Source organism: Amphiura filiformis, chromosome 15 (genome assembly GCF_039555335.1).
Source record: "Amphiura filiformis chromosome 15, Afil_fr2py, whole genome shotgun sequence".
NCBI lineage: Eukaryota > Metazoa > Echinodermata > Ophiuroidea > Amphilepidida > Amphiuridae > Amphiura > Amphiura filiformis.
The window spans coordinates 60,304,098-60,324,957 of NC_092642.1; the positions used below are offsets into that span (position 1 = coordinate 60,304,098).

The 20,860-nt window shown below is 37.5% G+C and overlaps 1 protein-coding gene across 1 annotated transcript; it reads right to left on the reverse strand.

The window, feature by feature from the left end:
- Window positions 1-6,928: 6,928 nt before the first annotated feature.
- LOC140171899 (uncharacterized) lies at window positions 6,929-17,453 on the reverse strand. Its single transcript, XM_072195240.1, has 7 exons — window positions 17,113-17,453; window positions 14,237-14,717; window positions 12,493-12,711; window positions 11,938-12,066; window positions 10,974-11,369; window positions 10,154-10,276; window positions 6,929-9,189 (listed from the first exon to the last, which is right to left on the reverse strand). The coding sequence occupies exons 3-7, from the start codon at window positions 12,589-12,591 to the stop codon at window positions 9,118-9,120; spliced, it is 819 nt and encodes a 272-aa protein (XP_072051341.1). The 5' UTR covers window positions 12,592-12,711; window positions 14,237-14,717; window positions 17,113-17,453; the 3' UTR covers window positions 6,929-9,117.
- Between the last annotated feature and the right edge of the window lie 3,407 nt (window positions 17,454-20,860).

The window sequence follows — 20,860 nt, forward strand, 5'->3', positions numbered from 1 at the left end:
TTTGATACCCTATATTTTCAGTTGATACATTTTTAATACACCCTTTGTATATCAAAACTGTATCAAATTGCCGTTTGATACAGTTTTAATACACTTCGATACACTTTTGATACACTTCTTGCTGTATAGAATTTCTGCTAGGGTGATGACCAGGTTGAACTGTTGCTGGTTGCACTGCACTGTTGACTGGTTGTTCTAGTTGTAACTCTGGAAGTGTGTCATTTCTTGGCTCTTGACGTACATATTCTGGTACTGGTAGGAGATGTTTTCTATTTCTCCTAAGTTCATGTCCTTCACTTGAAATTATGTAGGATCTTGGTTGAGGACCAACTTGCTTGACAACACCAGCGCGATCAAATCCTTTCTTTGTCTGGAGTCTCACAGGCTGATTTACAAGTAGAGGTTTCAGCACTTTTACATGCTTGTCATAAGATGCTTTCTGCTGATTTCTCTTCTTGTCAAGTTGGTTTCTTACTGTCTTTGGTTGGATAACAGCAGGTTGTAGCAGTTTGCTGTTAGTGTACATGGGTGTTCTAATGGATCTAGACATAAGTCTTTGAGCTGGAGATCCAAGAACTGAGTCTCTGGGTATGTTTCTGACATTTAACAAGTTCATGTAGATGTCGGAACCTTCTCTCTTGGTTTTCTCTAACAGTAGCTTGGCTTGTTTCACTGCGTTTTCAGACAAACCGTTTGACTGGGGGTATTCGGGACTGCTTGTAATGTGAGTAAAGTTCCATTCTTTGGCGAACGCTTTGAACTGGTGTCCCGAAAACTGACCACCATTGTCGCTGATGACGATTTGGGGGGTACCATGCGTTGCGAAGTGACGCTTCAGCTTTGTTATCACTGTTGTCGCTGTCAAATTTGCGAGGCTGTTTATTTCATACCATCCCGAATAGGAATCTACTACCACAAGATAGTGCAAACTATTCCATTCGAAAATGTCTGTACCGACAATTGTCCATGGCAGATCTGGAATGTCATGAAGCACTAAAGGCTCCTTCTGCTGGTGGCTCTTTAGCGCATTGCAGATTGAACACTCGGTTACATGTCTGTCTAAATCACTGTTCATTCCGGGCCAGTACACTATATCGCGGGCTCTGCGCTTTGTAGCTTCAGCGCCTTGGTGTCCACGATGTAAGATCTTAGCATACTCTGTGCGGAGTGATTGTGGAATTACTGCTTTCTGTCCTTTCATGACTATACCGTTATCTACTACCATCTCTTCGCGGAATGGGAAGTAGCTGCGTATCTCTGGTGCACATGCTGAATGTGTCTTGGGCCATCCACGATGCACTGTGTCTATCAGTTTCTGCATCGCTGGATCTTTCGCTGTTTCTTTGATTAGCTCTTCTTTTCTATTGTCCGACACTCTGGAGTTAGAAATCGTCATGACTTCATATTCAAAGTTAATGTCATCCTTTCTAGTAGAGGGCGCTCTTGAAAGTGTGTCAGCTAAATAGAGTTCAGCTCCTTTCTTGTAGTACAATTCGAAATCATACCTCTGTAGTAGCAGCATCATCTTCTGTAAGCGTGATGGTGCTTTAGATATTGGTTTTTTCAAAATTGTCACTAGGGGCTTGTGATCCGTTTCTATGCGGATGTGCTTGCCATATATGTACTGGTGGAACTTGCGACACGCGAAGGTTATACTTAGCAACTCCTTCTCAATTTGCGCGTAATGTTGCTCTGTCTCCGTCATAGTACATGACGCAAAGGCTATAGGTCTACCATCTTGCATACATGCACATCCAAGTCCAAACTGGCTAGCATCGCAGGTGAGTGTCAATGGCTTGTTGACATCATAAAATGCGAGTACTGGAGGACTACTTATCAAACGCTTTAAAAGCTCATCAAAAGCTCGTTGATGTTCATTTTGCCAGCTGAATTGGACACCTTTGTGTAGCAACTGTCTTAGTGGTGCTGATACTTCGCTGAAGTTTTCTATGAACTTTGACACATAGTTTACCATGCCGAGAAATCGTTGCAGGTCTGCTGGTCCTTCAGGTATCGGAATTTCATTAATCGCGGATACCTTCGCTGGATCGGGCTTGATCCCTTTATCTGTTATGAGGTGACCAACATAACCGACTTCTGACTGCCTAAATTTACATTTGTCCTTGTTCAACTTCAAACCGACTTCTCTTGCTCTCTTCAACACTCTCTCTAAATTTGCATCATGCTCTTCTAGGTCCTTTCCGGCAACTAACAAATCATCTACAATGATTGAACATGGGTATCCTTCAAACAATGTTTCTATTGATCGTTGAAAGACTTCCGACCCACTGTTAATTCCGTATGGCATTCTGAGATACTTGTATCTCCCTAGCGGAGAGTTAAAGCAAGTGAGTTTGGATGACTCTTCATCCAGAGGGACCTGCCAAAAGGAAGTTTTGGCATCTAGCACTGTGAACACTGTAGCATCCGCTAAATTCATAGTTATCTCTTCGACCGTTTTCATTGGATGATGTGGTCGCCTGAGTGCTCGATTAAGATCTTGCGGGTCTATACAGAGTCTTATGTCCTCACCATTCTTCTTCTTTGTTGCTACTAATGACGAAACCCACTCTGTGGCTTCCTCGACAGGCTCTATTACACCTAATGCTGTCATTCGTTTCAACTCTTGAATCACTTTCTCCTCCATTGGCTTTGGTACTTTTCTGGGGGGTCGTATCACAGGAGGCACTGCTGGGTCAAGGGTCATCTTGTACTTGATTGGTAGTGCGCCCAACTTATCATCAAATAAGTCTGCGTATTCAGTAATTTCTACCGGAGTGTCAATGATGTGAACCGTGTTCATGTTCAATGTGATTAAACCCATATTCAATGAATCTCTGCAACCCAGTAGTGGTACGACTGAAGATCTTGATGCGGCTACGATCTTGAATTCTGTGTTGTATTTCTTTCCATCACTGATACACTCAAGTCTAGCAACACCAATAGTTGGTATGATGGTACCTCCATACGCTAATAAACCTGGTTTGTATTGCGTGTTGAGGTGTTGGTCACAACCGATTTGCTGCAGAAGAGACATTGGCATAACACTGCACTTGGCTCCTGAATCAACTTTGATGTTGACACTGTGACCATTCACTTGCAAATTGGTGTAAATAGAATCTTGATCAAATAGCTGAGGGCAATTTATACTTCCTATCATGTCTATCACATAGTCTGTATAATCTATGTCCTCCTCCTGCACATCTATTTCATGTACGCTTCGCTGACCGTGTTGTGCAGGTCTTGCTTGCTGTCTTCTGCGACTGCGACACATATGCTTGAAGTGATTCGGCTTCTTGCAGAAATGACAGGTTTGCCCCATTGCTTTGCACTGTCCGTTCGGATGACTGGCTCCACAATTCTTGCATTCTCTTAATGGCTTGCTTGTACTAGGAGGGGTAGGACTGGGATTTGAATTCACCTTAGGCTTAAATTTCCTGTAATTTGCGGACTGTGGTTTTTTCTTGTTGATATAGTGTACGGCGCTTGTTGAATCCGAATCGGCTGCTGCGGCTGTAAGTGTCTTGGAATGCGCATCAGTCATTTCAGAAATCTGGCCCAACTGTACTGCTTTCACCAGTGTAAGATCACGTTCTTTCAACATCGATCTTCTCAGTCTATCATTATTTATACCACACACGATCCTGTCTCTAATAAGCTCGTCTGGGGTGAGTTTATCAAACTCACATGTTTGAGCTAATGTCCTGAGTTCTGCCGCGAAGCTTTGAAAGCTTTCACCAGGTTTTTGAAACCTTGAGTTAAACTTATGTCTTTCCATTATTACGTTTTTCTGTGGGGAACACAACTCTCTGAACTTTGTTTTCAGTATTTCTGGGCCTTCTTTCGACTCAGCAGGGGTTACAATGTTACCTTCATCGTTTGTAACAGCTGCTTTATACGTGAAACTCCTACTTTTTTCTATTGCGTCTTTGCCAGCAATATTAAGTAATATGTAAGCTTGTTCCTTTTGGGACTTCGCTCCATGTTTGCGGCCATGACGAATATATCAAAATCCTGTTCAAATATTCGCCAATTTTCTGCCACGTTCCCTTCGAAGCTTAGGGGGTCTGGCTTGCGAAATTCTGCCATGTTTTTGGATTACACGCGTGTAGAACGTCTGATATCGGTACGGTAAGTAAGCTTAAAATGCTGTGGTGCGTACGCTGACTTTATCACTACGTTACTCACTGGTTACTGCGTGTATTTACGGTATCTACTTGCCACCGGTTTCCAAAACATATCCTCTACAACTGACACCATGATGAATACTCAGATAGGCTTTAATAATATAGGATGCTAAGGATTTATTCTGATAGTCATGGTAAACAATCTAGCTCATGTAAGTCGCCATTTTAGATAGTGATGGGCGATCATCGATATATGAATAATATCATTCGATGTCATTATTCTACAGACAGCACCAAAAGGGGAAGTGTGCGAGGTCCCAGGTTCGATTCCCGGCAGTGGAAAACTTGCTGGGAAATTTTACTTGGGAAAAAAATCTGAATTTAATTGGCAACATCTGTTAAATAAATTCAGACCGTTGCTCTGGAAACCAGACATCCTGGAGAAAACCTGCGAGAGCGAGCATGGATCGGGATAAATAACAAGTGCACACGCAGTCCTTAGGCACGGCTGGGGTTGGAGCCCCGGAGTTTGAACCCGAGACCTCAGTGCAGGGCGAGGGAACAATTACTGCGCCAACTCGCTCTCAGTCTCACATGTGATTTGCAACAATGAATCAATGAGTAGGCCAAAAAACTTACTGACACATTTGGTTTTTTTTACATAAAATATTATCATGCATTAATTTATTTATCGAAACGAACGTATTTTTACCAGTCTCTCCGTAATAGGACTAGGCCTATGTTATTTTATAATTATAATATTATATTAAGCTATATTATATTTATATAATAATATTTCATTTACAAAGCATAATGAAAGGATATAATTGTCAATTGAAGAGGTCGTTTCCAAAAGGCGCTAAATCCAATTGTGTCACATTTTCTGGACTGGTATATTCTAACATTTTTAAGTATAAATGACATTAAGGTGGTATTGGAGGCATTCTGGAAGTGCTCCATTTATGTTTTAAACATATTAATTGAGTAGGGCAGAGAACACTGATCCATATGCCTTTTGTTTGAAGCTAATCGGACATACGGTTTTCATAATACATACATTTTAATTGTCTTTGTATTGTATTGTTTTTATCAATAATCAATACAGTTAATGAGCTAATATGACTCATAACATTTTTATTTAATAGAATATTGGCTTCAAACTTGGTCAAAGTGTTCCTAATGACTTCCAGATAATTTATGCATAATTAATGAACTAGCCGCCCTAATTTACATAGTTAATTATCATTTACGCAAATTAGCTCATTAAGTATGCAAATATGCAAATTAGGGGGCGGCTTCACTATATAATACATTAGAACATATTAGAAACACTTTGACCAAGTTCCAGGGCAAAAGTATGCAAAATAAAAGTACCATGAACATTTTATGCATTGATTTTTAGCAAAATATTGGCAAAAATTACATATTAATGAGCCTTTACAGTCCTTTTAGCTCATTAACTATATTGATTATTGATAAAAACAATAAGATACAAAGAAAATATAATTTGATGTATTATGGAAACCGTATGTCCGATTTGCTTAAAACAAAAGGCATATTGATCAGTGTACTTTACCCTACTATATTAATCTGTTTAAAACATGCTCAAAGCATTTCCCAATTTCTAGAAAATCCATCCTTAACAATTTTGTAACACTAGCTTATTTTCTAATTATTTTCAACATCATTTTGTCCCCTAAAAATTCTCCAATACATTGCAAATTTTGAAAATCGCTGCCGTTGGATTTAGCTCATTTTGGAACAAAAATAAATCTTTTATGTGTAGTATTTTCTTCTTAGCACGTGGGAGGTTAAAGAAATTATTCTTATTATAACCAAAAAATTGTTATAACTATTCCAGTGATCCAATGTTATTAGATTAGCAAGGTTACCATGGTTACTGCTACTCTTAGGAATATCGTCAAATGAATTTTACACAAAGCAGCCTTTGGAGTTAGCGCCTTTTGGAACCAAACTCTTATATACTGGTACTTATTACTTCGAAAATTATCATCACCAGGGCTCTCGCATACACTCTATAAAGAACCTTAAAGATTTAAATAGGCGTATGGACTTTCTAATTTATTAATTCAAGGACTCATCGCAAAACTATAAGAAACGTGGAAGCAGTCAACCGTTTTTGGTTCTACAAAATCATGTTCTTGCATGGCCAAAGAATTTTTTTTAATATTCTACAAAGAACCTTTGAAGGCTTTTTCCTTTTTGCTAAAGAACCTTTTTTGGTTATCCACGGGGGTTCCTTGTAGAACAAAAAAAAAAAAGAAGCTTAGAACCTTAAGCTTGAAAAACTTGTAAGGAACCCTTGATAAAGAACCCTTCAATAGAACAGAAAGAAAGTTTCTTTCGCCAAGAAAATGATTTTAGAACCACAAATGGTTGCCATGAACTTTGCGACAAGTCCCAGGAAGTTCCTAGGCCTATTTTAATCTTTAATGTTCTTTATATAACTTTTTAAGGTTCTTTATATAACCTTAGGGTGCTATATACGGAAACAAAAATGCTTTAAATTGCACTTTTTAGCGTGTATAGGCCTGCTGCAATTAACTTGCCCAGGCGTATTTGGGTTTCCCCACGGGGAAGCTCGATCTGCTATCGGAAATTCTATCAAAATTGTAATGTCCATCGTCTTTATGGCAAAAACAATGGAAAACTTTACCCCAGTTGCCAATACATTTCTTTCCCCCAGTAAAACGCCCAAATTACGAAAATTTCTACATTTTGCGGCAATTTTGCGCAAAACTAGTTGACCCCCCGATATTCACTTTGCCCCCCCCCTCCCCTCGGTGCTCTGCCACTGCCCGCCGCTGATTCCGTGAGCATTGCATTGCACGTGCATATATTTTGTAAAATATGTTTGCTGAGTGCGGAATTGAAATGCCTTTATAAAAAATGTAAAAAACAATAGCAAGAATCGTTTACAACTTGACAAAGAAGCCCACAAAAGCTTATATAAAATTCAACAGCCAGGTCTGCAATTAAAATGTATAACATACAGCAGATAGCATTTACTGTTATTTCAATGACGTATATTGTCAATTTTCACTTTCGTTAAATATGACCTATACATCAGAATTTACTGTATTTATTTAACGTTTTCAAAAGGTGTACGATAAATAAAATGTAGTCTCAAATTCAAAAGGAGGTACGACGTGAAACATGCATCCTTCATGGTGGGAAATCAAGCACCGAGCCTGCTAACTGACGAGATGCGTGTGCGTCAACCCTGGGGGAATGTGGAGTGAGGACAGTATCTCCATCTCCCTACTTTTTAGTCAAATGAGCAACTATTTTGGGAGTTCTTTTCAGCCACTTTCTTTGCAATTTAGGCCATCTGTCCCCCACCCTTACACACACCCAACCCCACACACTTTTCAAAAAAACGGATTGACACACCGCTGATCGGAATCAATCAAGTTTCCACTTTGATAGTCTTTTGATTTGGAGTATGTTCCAACTGACCCCGCCGTTGCTCTGTGCATGTGACGTCACCATGAGCTAAAATAAAAATGATTTTAACCAAAATGTGCAAACCCACATTACGCTATCTCTATCAGACTCCTTAATCAAATCCAGCATAACACCTGTTACCAACTGTCAACATTTGACAACCATTTGCCTCCAGCGACTGAAGAGCACTTCCTGGAAAGCTGGACTGTACAATGTCATATGATGGAACTGATTGCCTATCATGACACCTGGCACCAACTGTCAACATTTGACAATCAATTGCCTTAGGCAAAGGGCGCTTCCTGGAAAGCTGGACTGAACAATCTGATGGAGCTGATTTCTCACTAGGTCATATTATATTTTAGCAATGATAGAGAAATAATTCCTTTGGAAAGTATAGCGGTAAAGAAGAATGTTTAAACTTTAGAGAGACTTGTAAATAGCGTTATGCAACTGAATCAAAGTAGAAGGCGGTTCGATTTTTATAAGTACATAAAGTCTTCGTAGTTTGATATAAAGGTCCTATATTGCACTGTATTGATAAGTGGTATTGCCATGATTATATATACATTAACAAAACAGACAATCTTTAGTTTATAAAGTGCAACGACAACATTCACATTGGTGTTGATGATACAAACATCTCCATTTTGATGGAGGAAAGTTGGAATGATGTTAGTGTGAAACTGCTGTTATAAACTGCTCAAATAAAGAAAGTCCGCAGTCATGTAACCCGTCCTACACCAAAACCTGATCTTGTTATGAAAATTTGATTGATACGGTTGTGTGCAGAATCTTGTTAGCTCTAATTTGATACCAAATTTGATACCAAACACTCAAAAGTGACGAAGACTGATACCAGTTTATGGCATTTGGTGCATTTTCAAAAGTTGCAAATCAAAACGATAACGCGGTCAAAATTGCTTAGCGTGGCAATGTGGTCAAGCTTGCTTGCCCACGATGAACCCATGTCGACTATCCCAAGTGCGCGCTTTATTCAATTGTTAATTTAAAACGCATGGATTGCTACAGTGCTTTACTGATGAATACTAGGGCACGATGCGATCGATATGGCCTAGCGGTCACGGTTGTTTCGAGCTATGTCAATGGTCGCGCTGTGCCATTCACCACTACAGCTCCGCGTGGTCCATTTTTAATTTGCAACTTTTGAAAATGCACCAAATTTCATATACTGGTCTCAATCTCTCTGAATTTAGAGTTTGTGGTGGCAAATTTGGTATCAAGTTGGAGCTAACAAGATTCTGCACACGACTTTATCAATTAAATGTTCATAACACGATCAGATTTTGGTGTAGGACGGGTTATATGACTGCGGACTTTCTTTATTTGAGCAGTTTAGTTGTTTCTTCTTTTCTGAGCTTTGATGACCCGATCCGATAATAATGCTTCTGAAGTAATTATTGCAATAGCAGTCTTATAGGACGTCACTGGAGTTCCGAGTTGTTCATCGAGCGATGTTCACGTGTTTTTCGTATCAGAGATGTTTCACGTGTTTTTCGTATCAGAGATGTTTCACGTGTACGATACAGTGCGGCTTACTGGCTACACAATGCCCACATAGAGTAGGGTTTCTCTAAAGAAAACAAAACATATAAAATATAAATTCCCCAAATTCGACGGTCAGCGGTTCCATTCCCCATACACCTACCCCCATACACAAAACACACCCCCGTGTACATACATATGTTTGAATGATATATTTCCCCCTTTATATTGTATCGCTTGATCTCAGACAACCTTGCTGTCAGCGTACGTTTTCCAAATCTTGGATCGCTCAAAATGTAAATATTCAGTTCAAACATAATTATAGTAATCATGAAAATACACCAACGCACGTGTTTCACAGACACACCCCTGCACATACCCAGCAGACACGCCCGTTATTGTTTGGACTCCCACAATTTTGCTGTCAGCGTACGTTTTCCCGATCTCGGATCGCTCAGAATGTGAATATTCAGTTCAAATATACACCAACCACACATCTAATATACCTCACAGGCACACACCCCTGCACATATCCAGCACACACGCCCGTTATTGTTTGGACTCCCACACAATCTTGATGTCAGCGTACGTTTTCCAGATCTCGGATCGCTCATTAAATAATTTAGTTCAGATATTATACATCTCTTCTTATCAACTGACACTTCTCACAATATTATTTTCTGCTAAACCGGTAGATAAAGCTAAGGCGATGGAAAAAAACCCTGTTCTACGGGCGCACGGACCTGTCAAGTAGGGTTGGTCGGTCGGGCGATTTTGAGGCTAAAATTGCTCAAAATTTCACCAAAATCTGAGAAATTAAAAAAAAAGATTGCAAACATATTTTCTAAAAATGTTCAGCCAAAATTAATAAATTTTGACCCTAATTTTACGTGCTTTTAGCCAAATTTTAAATTTCTCCAAAACGCAAATTCTGGGTCAGTCGGTCACGTAGAACAAGTTTTTTTTTTTTCGTCGACTAAAGTAAATTGAATACTGTAGCCATCATAAAGAGTAAATCCAGATGAACAATTTAAAATATTTAATTTACTTACATGTTTACTTTGACCCAGCTTTTGTCGTGTCCTGTCCAATTTATCCTTCACATACTCTAACTGCCCAACTGCCCTCTCTCTGTCGCTTCTTTCTTTTCTGAAATCACTTTCATATGCTTCTGTCTATCAAATTTAAAAATAATAATAACAGTGTGAAAAATTAAGCCAAAAAGCAACAAGCCCATAGGACAGGCAGCAGGCTGTTTCTATACAAAAGTAATCTGGTCGGCCTAAACGTAACCTGTCCATATATTTTATGTGTAACTGGTTTTGAAGTATCGGTGCTCTTATGCCCCTGTCATACTTGCATGCCATTTGCCGCTGCGGCAAGCGGTACGACGTATCAGCCAATCATAAGCCTTGTTTATGTCCGTTTCATGAATGCATCATGCCGATCAGCGTCAAGCGGCATGAAAGTATGAAACCAGCATATCTAGAGCGTCTAGTTAGCAGTGAACAAAATTTCCAAGGTGGCCAAAATATGATAAATCGTTCAACTGACCCGTTACCAAATTACTTTACTAGGACGTTTGGGTTGGGGGGGGGGGCGAGCGCGCGAAAATGTGCAATTTTAGTACTGAAATGGACCAAAATGAGGATAATTGTGGTCTACAAAGGCCACACAGATGATAAACATCACAAATTTGGTTCTTTTTGCTTGGTATTTTGGCGGTCGGTGCACCACTATACCGTAGTTATAGTGGCAACATTTCAGGATGCCCGTCTAATGGATTGGTTAGGAGTATAGCCCGTCCGTAGACAAAGTAGCCCGTCTCAGACGTGCGAACGGGCTCTATTTTACACACAACAGAATACTCACTTGTTCTTTCAGGAATACAATATGTTCTTTAAGCTCCTCCTTTGTTAAGCTAACCCCTTCGTTTCCTTCTTGTTTCTGCTGTATATGATCTCGTCTTTCTGTTGCCTTCGTTTCTTTTGCCTTTCTTTCAACTTCAACTCTGTCTTCTTTCCTCACAGTTCTGTCTTCTTTCTTTACCGCCCTGTCTTCTTTCTTTCTATCAGAAGTATTTCTCTGTTGATTTGACGGTTTTACTTTTTGTCCCGTGTTGTCCTTGTCTCTACTTTGCTTTGCAGGACTTTTTTGTTGTCCCTGGGATGAAGCACCTGTTTTGTGTTGTAGACGTTTTACTGCGTCTGATTTGGAAGAATGCTGGTGTTGTTGTTGATGCTGTTGGTTTGCACTGGTTTCCAAAATCTGCATGTAGTAAAGTTCCGGGAGTAGAAGTATTTATTAATTAATGATATAATTATTTTTGAATGTTGTTAACATTGTCCACATATAATTATAATTGGAAATCCATTTATCATTTTTATAATTATGGAAAATTGTTTGTACGAGTTCAAATATTAAGAATTCACGTTGTTATATTTGTTCAGTATAGGGGTTGTGACGCCCAGGGCTAAGGATACATAGTGGCGCCTCTCCCCAATTCTTGAAACAAGTGCGCGCGGAGCGAGCGAAAATTTGCACAAATAGGGCATATCATGATATCACTCATTAATTTTGGTTATAATGAAGTTGAATATCGGTGAAAATTTTGACTTTCCTAGCTAGGATGGGGCGCAGAATCGATGCTGAATTGGACAATTCGGCGCCCCTAAGGGTGGCGCCCAGGGCACGTGCCCCCTCTTCCCCCGGTCGCCACGCCACTTTATTTGTTAGCATAATATAAAATGTTGCAGTAATTTAATAAACATGAGGAATATATACTGACATTTTGCGAGCGGCGTAAAGATAAAATTACATCGCATCATTCTCTCACCTTATTTAGACGTTTTATTTCATGTTCATGATCTTTTCTTTGTTGCAGTAGACCACGGGCAAACTTATGCGAACGCTCAGTCTTCTTACTATTTTCAGCCAGATCCTTTTGAAGTTTATTGATGATGTCCTGAAAATATGATTTATGTTTGAAAAAAAGTTTAGCTACAAAATGTATCGTGGTGATCTATATAAATATTGGTGCATGCATCTTATCAGGGAAGTGCAAACCATCTTATTAATTTCACTCACTCACCCATCCACCCGAAACATCACCCACCCTCCCACTCACCCCACCCCCTCCTCACCGCATCTTTTACTCACTCCCTCGAACTCATTTACCCGCACGCACTCACTCCCTCCATCGAATTCAGTTTTTGGACTCCGATGATGATTTTCCAGATCTCTCAAGTCTCCTGTAGTGTTTGATTGCGAATACCAACGCTGGAAAAATACCCGAGACCTTGTGCATACATTCGTCTGGCCTAAAGGATTATTGGGAATGAGTAACTATAAATTAATCTGAGCAAGCACCATTAATAACAGTCTTACGTACCTCTAACTTTATGATGCGAGCTTTCGTTAATAACAACATTTCATCTTTATCCTTTAATGCCTGTTCTTTCTCAACATTTGCAGTTTGTAATTGATTCATAATGTCCCCTTCGGCGCCCCGTAGTTTGCCAATAAGAACATCTTTCTCAAGCAGGAGCGATTCAAAATATGACTTCTTCCGAGACCAAAATTGGTCCCATGAGTTATTAACTTTAAGTATCTGTCAAGAAAAAATATTATGAACATCGTGGATACTGATATTGGACTCTGTCTTTGTTGACATTTGCTTAAAAAGTTGCCTTTTTCAGAGTCTTGATTAGCAGCGACTTAGCTTGCGACACCATCACGGCGTCTTCATTCAGCGTAGTGATGTAGCGAATGGCAACACAGAGCTACACAGTGATCCCATTCCCCAAGACATCAAACACAAAATCTACCCAACAACCGAGGAAGTTCCTTAGGAACACGGCACTCCCAAAATCCATAAACCGGAAGCTCCACTTCGACCGATAGTGTCCAGCATTGTTAGCCTGACCTACAATGCAGCTAAAGTCTTTGCTATAATATTCTCTTAGTCGGAAATACTGAACACCGCATTCACAGTGGTTACAGTGCTAGTGGTGTGTTCGTGGACAAATGGAAGTGGAAGTGAAGTGCCACCGGGACAAAAGCTGATATCTTATAATGTCTCTGCACTGTTCATGAGCATCCCCGTACCGGACGCGATTGGAGCAGTCAAGGATAAGTTGGAGAAAGACCCCTCTTAAAATCAACCATATCCTGGATCTCCTCACTTTTTGCCTCAATGCTACTTACTTCGTCTACAAAGGACAAGCAAACGCATGGTGCGGCGATAGGTTCCCCAGTCACCCATTGTGGCTAATCTGTATGGCGAGTTTCGAGGCCAAGGCCCTTGCTATAGCCCCTCGCCCACGTCGAAATGGTTTCGCTATGTCGACGATACGTTCGTCCTCATCCACGAGTATGGCATTGATGGTTTTACAGCGCACAACAATGGTCGCGACGAGAACATTACGTTCACCAACGAACCTGAACAAGAGGGTTACAACTTCCTTTCTTAGACACTTGTATCCACGTTAAAGATGACGGTTAGCACCAAAGGGTGGTCATGCGACCGGAGGATCACTATGCTGAATACGCCGTGATGGCATCGCAAGCTTCGTCGCTGCTAATCAAGACTCTGAAAAAGGTAACTTTTTAAGCAAATTATTCGTAATCGTAATACACAAGTGGTATAGAATAGTCATTCATCATCATTATTAGCATAAAAAGCAAGAAAACGGTAAGAATACGCGTTTTATTGTCGTCCTTATTATCATCGACATCATCATCATTGCCATCGCCACCACCCTCCTCCTGATCATCATATTCATCGTCATCCTCCTCCTCCTGTCATCACATTTATCACCATCGTCATCCTCCTTATCAATATATTCATCACCACCAGGATTTATTTGGGGAGGTTGATTTTGAAAAACTGGACTGGGCGGATTTTGAAAAAGTGGATTTTTTCCCTCAAAATTTTGACCTTTTTTGACCAAAAAGGCATGAAAAAACCTCGCAAATGGGACTTTTTGGCCTTTAGCGATGGGGGGTTGGTATCCGCTCTCCTCGCTCCCAATGGTTACGGGCCTGCACCACCACCGTCGTCATCCTCCTATCCTCCATCATCATCACCATCAACATCGTCATCGTCATCGTCATCACCATAGTCATCTACTTACTTCATCTTGTTGACATCTTAGTGTAGCATTTTCTCTTCTGATCTTCACATTCTCATCCTTCCAGTCAATGTCATTTGTCCCAACTCCAATTGATACACAAAGTCTCTCGTAATCCTCTTCCTCATTTTCAGCGCATTCGTCAGTTTTATCATTGATAACTTTATGGTCTTTGTTACCATGGTTACCCACAAGATTTTGCTCATCAGAAGTTTCTTCGTTAGTATCCAAGTTTTCACATGTGTATTGTTCACTATACCTATGAGCCAATATAACCCCATCTTCTTCATGCTGTAACCATGGTAACCTCCTCCTCAGGCACCTTTGCTGGAACCAGATGTTACAACTTGGGCATCCGTGTCAGAAACATCATCAGTTTTATCTAAATTATTTTCATTACTATCTGATAATCGTTGGACAGTAGTGATGTTTTTATTGGTCAAAAGTCGTTTACTGTCTTTTTTTGTTGAATGCAAAGCCCGATCTATAAAATAGATTAGACAAAAAGACACTTAAACTAACGCAATAAAAATAAAACTTTAAGTTAAACAACGGAAGTTTTAATGGTAACCTGATTGACAGTCTCATCCCCCACTTTACCTCAACAAAATGCAGATTTTGGTAAGCTCATATTTTTCTCATTAACATTAGTATTTAAATCAGTATTTCCGGAGAAATCTTGCCGAAAAATTGTCGAATTAATCTCGACTGTGTATACCACGTATGCGAATTCAACAGTTTTTTGATGATATCTTCGGAAATACGCCGATTTGGAACTCCTAATTTCAATATGTTAATGAGAAAAATGGGATCTCTCACAATTTTGATTTATTACATGATCATGCTGATTTAAAAACACTGTAGACAACCAGTATCACACTGTATTTTAAATATCAGTGCTTAATTCTACATGTTCTATAAGGAATTACTCACATTTACAAGGAACATTAAATATTTACGTGTTCTTCTTGCATGAATATTTGAAAGTGACGACATTTTATGTTCGATTTTCCGAAATATATAATCGTCTGGTCACTTTCCTTTTAATTGACCATGAAACAACAACGATATTTCCGCGATTGCATGTTCATGTTCAACATCACGCATGTTTTTCCTAATGTAATATTCAGAGAAAACCTTTTGCGTCATCAGTGGTAGTAGCGCGGATGCGACAGTCATCTTCACTGATGACGGAGGTTTCTCCGAACATCACAATGGAAACAAAATGAATGTTGTTGAACATTTTTAAAATTATTTTCTTTATAACAATATTTCCAAACAAAAAAATTACCACAGAGATATTGTTCAAAAGGCGATTTTAGGATATTTACAGCAAACGTAAAATGAATAGAAATTTATATTATTCAACATTCCTCACAAGCCAATACGGCTGAATTGTATGATTTTATACATAATATACACTAAATTAGAATCACATAATTTCCTATTCAAATGCAATTGCACAAATCGACAATAGGCATAAGCACCAATCCGACTTGAAATTGCCGAAAGGTGGGGGACACGTCCCCCTGTCCCCCGGGATTGACACCCATGACAATAGGAATTTAAAATAACAAGAAATACCATAATAAGTGAACACAATATCTTTTTTGAATTTTTTCCTTATCAAAATTCTTATTTTCTTCTTGAACTTGAAGTTTCTTCCTTCATGAAATTCTTTCTTACCTTTTTCAATTCTTTCAAATTTTTTGTTGAAATTCTTTCTGATGTTGAATTTCAAAAACGTAAGAGAGTATAATCGTATTCGTAGTATAGGTGAGAATTTGTTTTCAGAAAGAACGAAAGATTTTTCACAAAGAAATAATTTCAACAAAGAACTTGAAAGAATTTTAGACAGTATAAAAAACTTGAGAATTTTATGATGAGAAGAATTGCAATAAAGACAGAATTAAATTCAGAAAAAGTTTTTTCACGAAGGAAAGAATTTCAAGAAAGGCAGAATTTCAAAAAGAAAATAAGAATTTCATCAAAGAATTTTAACAAAAGAAAGAATATCAACAAAGAATTTCAGAAAGTAAAAAATGATTTTATGAAAGAAGGAATTTCAAGAAAGAGAAAATTCCAGAAAGAAAGGAAGAATTTTAAGAAGAGAGAATTTCAGAAAGAATTTCAACAGAAAGAATTTCAGACAGAAAGGAAGAATTTAACATCAGAAAGAATGTTAACAAAGAATTTGAAAGAATTGAAAAAGGTAAGAAAGTTTCTTACAAAGAAATTTAACAAAGAATTTTAACAAAAGAAAGAATTTCAACAAAGAACTTTAAAGAATTTTAAAAAGTAAAAAATGATTTTATGAAAGAAAGAATTTCAAGAAAGGGAAAATTTCAGAAAGAAAGGAAGAATTTTAAGCAGAGAAAATTTCAAGAAAGAATTTCAGAAAATAAGGAAGAATTTCATGCAGAAAAAATTCAAGAAAAAAAAAATTCAAAGAAAACAAGAATTTTGAGAAATCACGAAATCAAGCAAATCAAGAAAGCGCAACAAAGAACGTTTCGAGAAAAATGAATTATAGGAAAGAAGTTAATAGAAAATATGAATTTCAAAAAGAAATGACAATTCAAGAAAGTATTTCGAGAAGGAAGGGGGAAATAAAGAAAACGCGAAGAAAAGAAAGAATGGAAGACCGAATGAAAAATACAGAAAGAAATAACTCCAGAAGAACTTTAAGAAATAAGTAGGCCTAATTAAAGAAATCAAGATCTTAGGCTAAAGAAAGAAAGAAAGAAAGATGGAAGGAATAAAAGCAAAGGATTAAAGAAAGAAAGAATCAAACAAAGAAATAAACAAAGAAAGAAAAGTTAAGAAATAGAAAACTATTTAACATCTCTTTTTAGAATAATATTGATAAAATCACTTACCTAAAACAGGCACAGCTATCATACATTTTTTAAGCTTTTTCATTTCTGTTCTCAGCTGATTTATCTCCTCTTCCTGACCAATCAGTTTCTTCATCAACCATTTCTTGTCTGTCGCATCTTCTTTTGTTGTCCCCATCGTGTCCTCCTCAGATGTCTGATGTTGTTCTCTCATCTTATTGGTAGAACAAGTATCCTTTGGCGGATAGCAGATCTTAGTAGACTTACTAGTCTGGTATCGAGTCATGATGTGACAGCAAGATGTTTCAACAAAAATTATGTTGCCATAGACATAATATCGGGGAATTAAAGGTATTTCGTCAACATCGGCACTGAGATTGATGCAAGTCGTGTCTTTTACTGCATAGTAATGCATGTAATGCATGCACAGCTGCGCAGTACATGTGTTGCATGAGCAAAGCGCGGGGAAAACCCGCATATTGCGAAATATACGTAGTAATGCTACGGAAAAGGTTTCGTCACCCGTATTCAATACTATGCATGCATGTGATATGCCGGGTATATTTATAATATTATTATATTAATAACCTTTGGATGAACTTATGATATATAACTATTTTCATATTAATATTATTAATAATCATCGTGTATCTTTTTGTAAATTTAAGATTCTTTATAAAAGAAAATGCAAGTTGTGTTGTAATCTGGCCGCATAAAACATGTTTAAGGTATAAGCCCTATTAGGCCGTATAAAATTAATGTTTTGGTTCTCGTCCAGAGGATTTTCATGAATTGATGAGGGAGGAGGTGTTTTTTTTTTTTTTTTTTTTCAATGTAAAATTAGCATTGTCAGTAGTTTTCGGTCTTCTCCAACAGTGCTCGAGGAAACGATGAGGCCCTTTTTTTTTTTTTTCAAAGGTGAGATTCTGAGGGATAATCCTCCTAGAGTACCACAAAAAGACTTGGAAGTGATGCTTGTTCTCTAATAAACTTATTTATATGTATGAAGATTTCATAAATCATTCCAAAGTCTAAAAAAAAAAATCTAAAAAAAAAAAAATCCGACAAATCCCAGAAATTGAGGAGGGAGGGGACGAGAACCAAAATATTAATTTTACACGGCCTTACGATTTTAATCAAATTTTTAATTTTGTTATTCTTTTATATACTGAAATAATATTAGTAATAAATGTTAGGAAATTATGTTTCTGTCCATTTTAAGCCAAAAGAACAACGTAAAGTGGAAGAAATTCCATGCACTGGCTATTTTGGCCGTTTTATGTGGAGTTCTATGGGGACACTAGTATTATGTCTCAGTGAATATGAATGTAATTATGACCATGTCAAAATTGAACTATTGACCTGACAAACACAATGAATTCAGCTTATTCTATAATTATTTAGGTGTAAGTTGGGACATGTGTAAACATTACGAATAGCCTATGCTAAAAAAAATCAGGTTTGAAAAAAAAAATAACGGTAATTTCATATTATTAAGCTCGTATTATTATATGACTTTAAAATGTTTTAATGCGATACATGCCTGTGTAAATTGTTTGTTTCTAACACTATACGGTTTTGAGTATAGTGACTTATTAATTATCATTTACCAATAATTTAGGTAAAATTCATAATTTGAAGGTAAATTTCATGCATTTCAAAACCCCCTCCCGCACCCACCCTGATCCAGAGTTTCGCGTTAGTTTCGCGTGGAATCGCGCCTCGGACGAGGACTCATAGTATAAGGGATCAGAGTAATCTGGTAAGGGATGACCCTCCCAAATATTAGGCTACAAATCTTCCCGGGCGGGCATATAGGGCCTAAAGTTATTATTTAGGCCTTTCATTGTTTGTTGTTGCTTTTATTGTTATCGTTTAAATTAGTAGGGATATAATATAATATTATTAATATATAAATATACGCCACTCGAATTGAAGTTGTTTTATATAAATCAGTGCGGCCCGGACATTATTTAAGTAGTCCCTGGGAAAAAAGTTTCCAGGGTCTCTCTCAACTGAACCGGACGACCTTTAATCTGGGCCCGGGGTAGAACTATTAAAAAACAGCAAGAAACAAAGAAACAAAGAATATTATAGTTAAGTTGACCCATCTTCACTATGTTTTATACCCCCGGCCCTCCAAAAATTTATAAATACTTTGGTGGGGGGTGGATTGGTGGAAAAGTTGGAACCTCGAACATCAAAAATTAAAAAAATTGACCCCTCCTAAAAAAGGTGGATTTTTTAATCCCCTTTTTATGGTCTAAAATTTTTGGATCTCCCCCCCCCCCTTCATGTCCTAAAAAAGAAACCAAAAATATACGTCATTAACTCATTAGCTAAAAATTACCATAGGTAAAATCCATTGTGTAAAATATTTCACCCAACATTGTGTAAATTTACCTTTATTTTCAGAAATTTACACATGTTGGTTAAACTACAATCAACATTGGGCAAAACTTTACCCAACAATATTTATGTGGTGCCCAGCAGTGAGAAAACTTTTTACCCAAGTTGGGTAAAAAGCACCATTTTTACCAACAGTTGGGCAACAAAAAACCATAGCCTATAGGTTGTATAAAGGTTTTTAGTCAATGTTGGTTAAAGTTTTACCAAAATTAAGCAAATTTCTGAAAATAATGGTAAATTTAACCAATGTATGGTAAAATGTTTTACACAACGGATGTTTTACCCAATGTTCTCACAGTGTTATCACATGATTACTCAAACTTAAGGAATGGGATATTAACGTTTAGCGACGTTTTCACGTATTTTTTGTGGGAGCTGAGAGTACACCAGACCTATCGAATTGCATTCTGAATACGAGGAATGTCCTTCTGATATCAAATAATTTTGATTTTTTTTTAAATTCGCGATATAATACAAATTTTATGACAAGTTATTAAAATTTGATATTTTTTAAATTTTTGATATTTAACAGTCCTCGAAGTAAACTTTATAAATATAATGATATGTACTGAAAGTGTATGTAGCTGGGATGAAAAGCCGACGATCAATTGAAAATTTTAACCTTTCATATTATTGATATACATTTTTTCCCAAAAAGACCTAAATTTTTTTGGCGTTTTTGGGAAAAATTCCATATCTTCAATACGAGAGGTCAAAATTTTCAATTGATCGTCGGCTTTTCTTCCCAGCTGCATACACTTTCAGTACATATCATTAGATTTATAAAGTTTACTTCGAGGACTGTTAAATATCAAAAATATCATTTTTAATCATTTGCCATAAAATGCGTATTAGGCCTACATTGTATATCGCAAATTTCAAAAAATCAAAATTATTTGATATCAGATGGACATTCTCCGTATTCAGAATGCAATTCGATATGCCTGATGTGCTCTCATGTCCCACAAAAAATACTGTTTAAACGTCCATACCCCATCCCTTAACAAAATAGTCACCATCAAAATTATGCTAACGACACAAGACAGTGGGAAATAAAGAAACGTGCATAATAACATAATCAAATCAACTTTTGATTTATATTTTATTGTGTGACTAAAATATTTTTTTCTTGTTTTTTTAGACTATTTACATGATATTTTAAGACAACTTATATATTATGTTCAGAGAAAAAACTTCCGTTTGATATAAATTATACACTATAATTACACATTGACTTGCATAAGGGCTTTAACAGAACAAGGGTGAAATTTATATGAATTTGATATTAAATGGACAATTATTTTGTAAACTAAGTATAACTTAGAGAGGAAGCCCCGCCAGAGCAGTTCTTCTGGGGTGAACCAAACCTGCCTGGTTATCA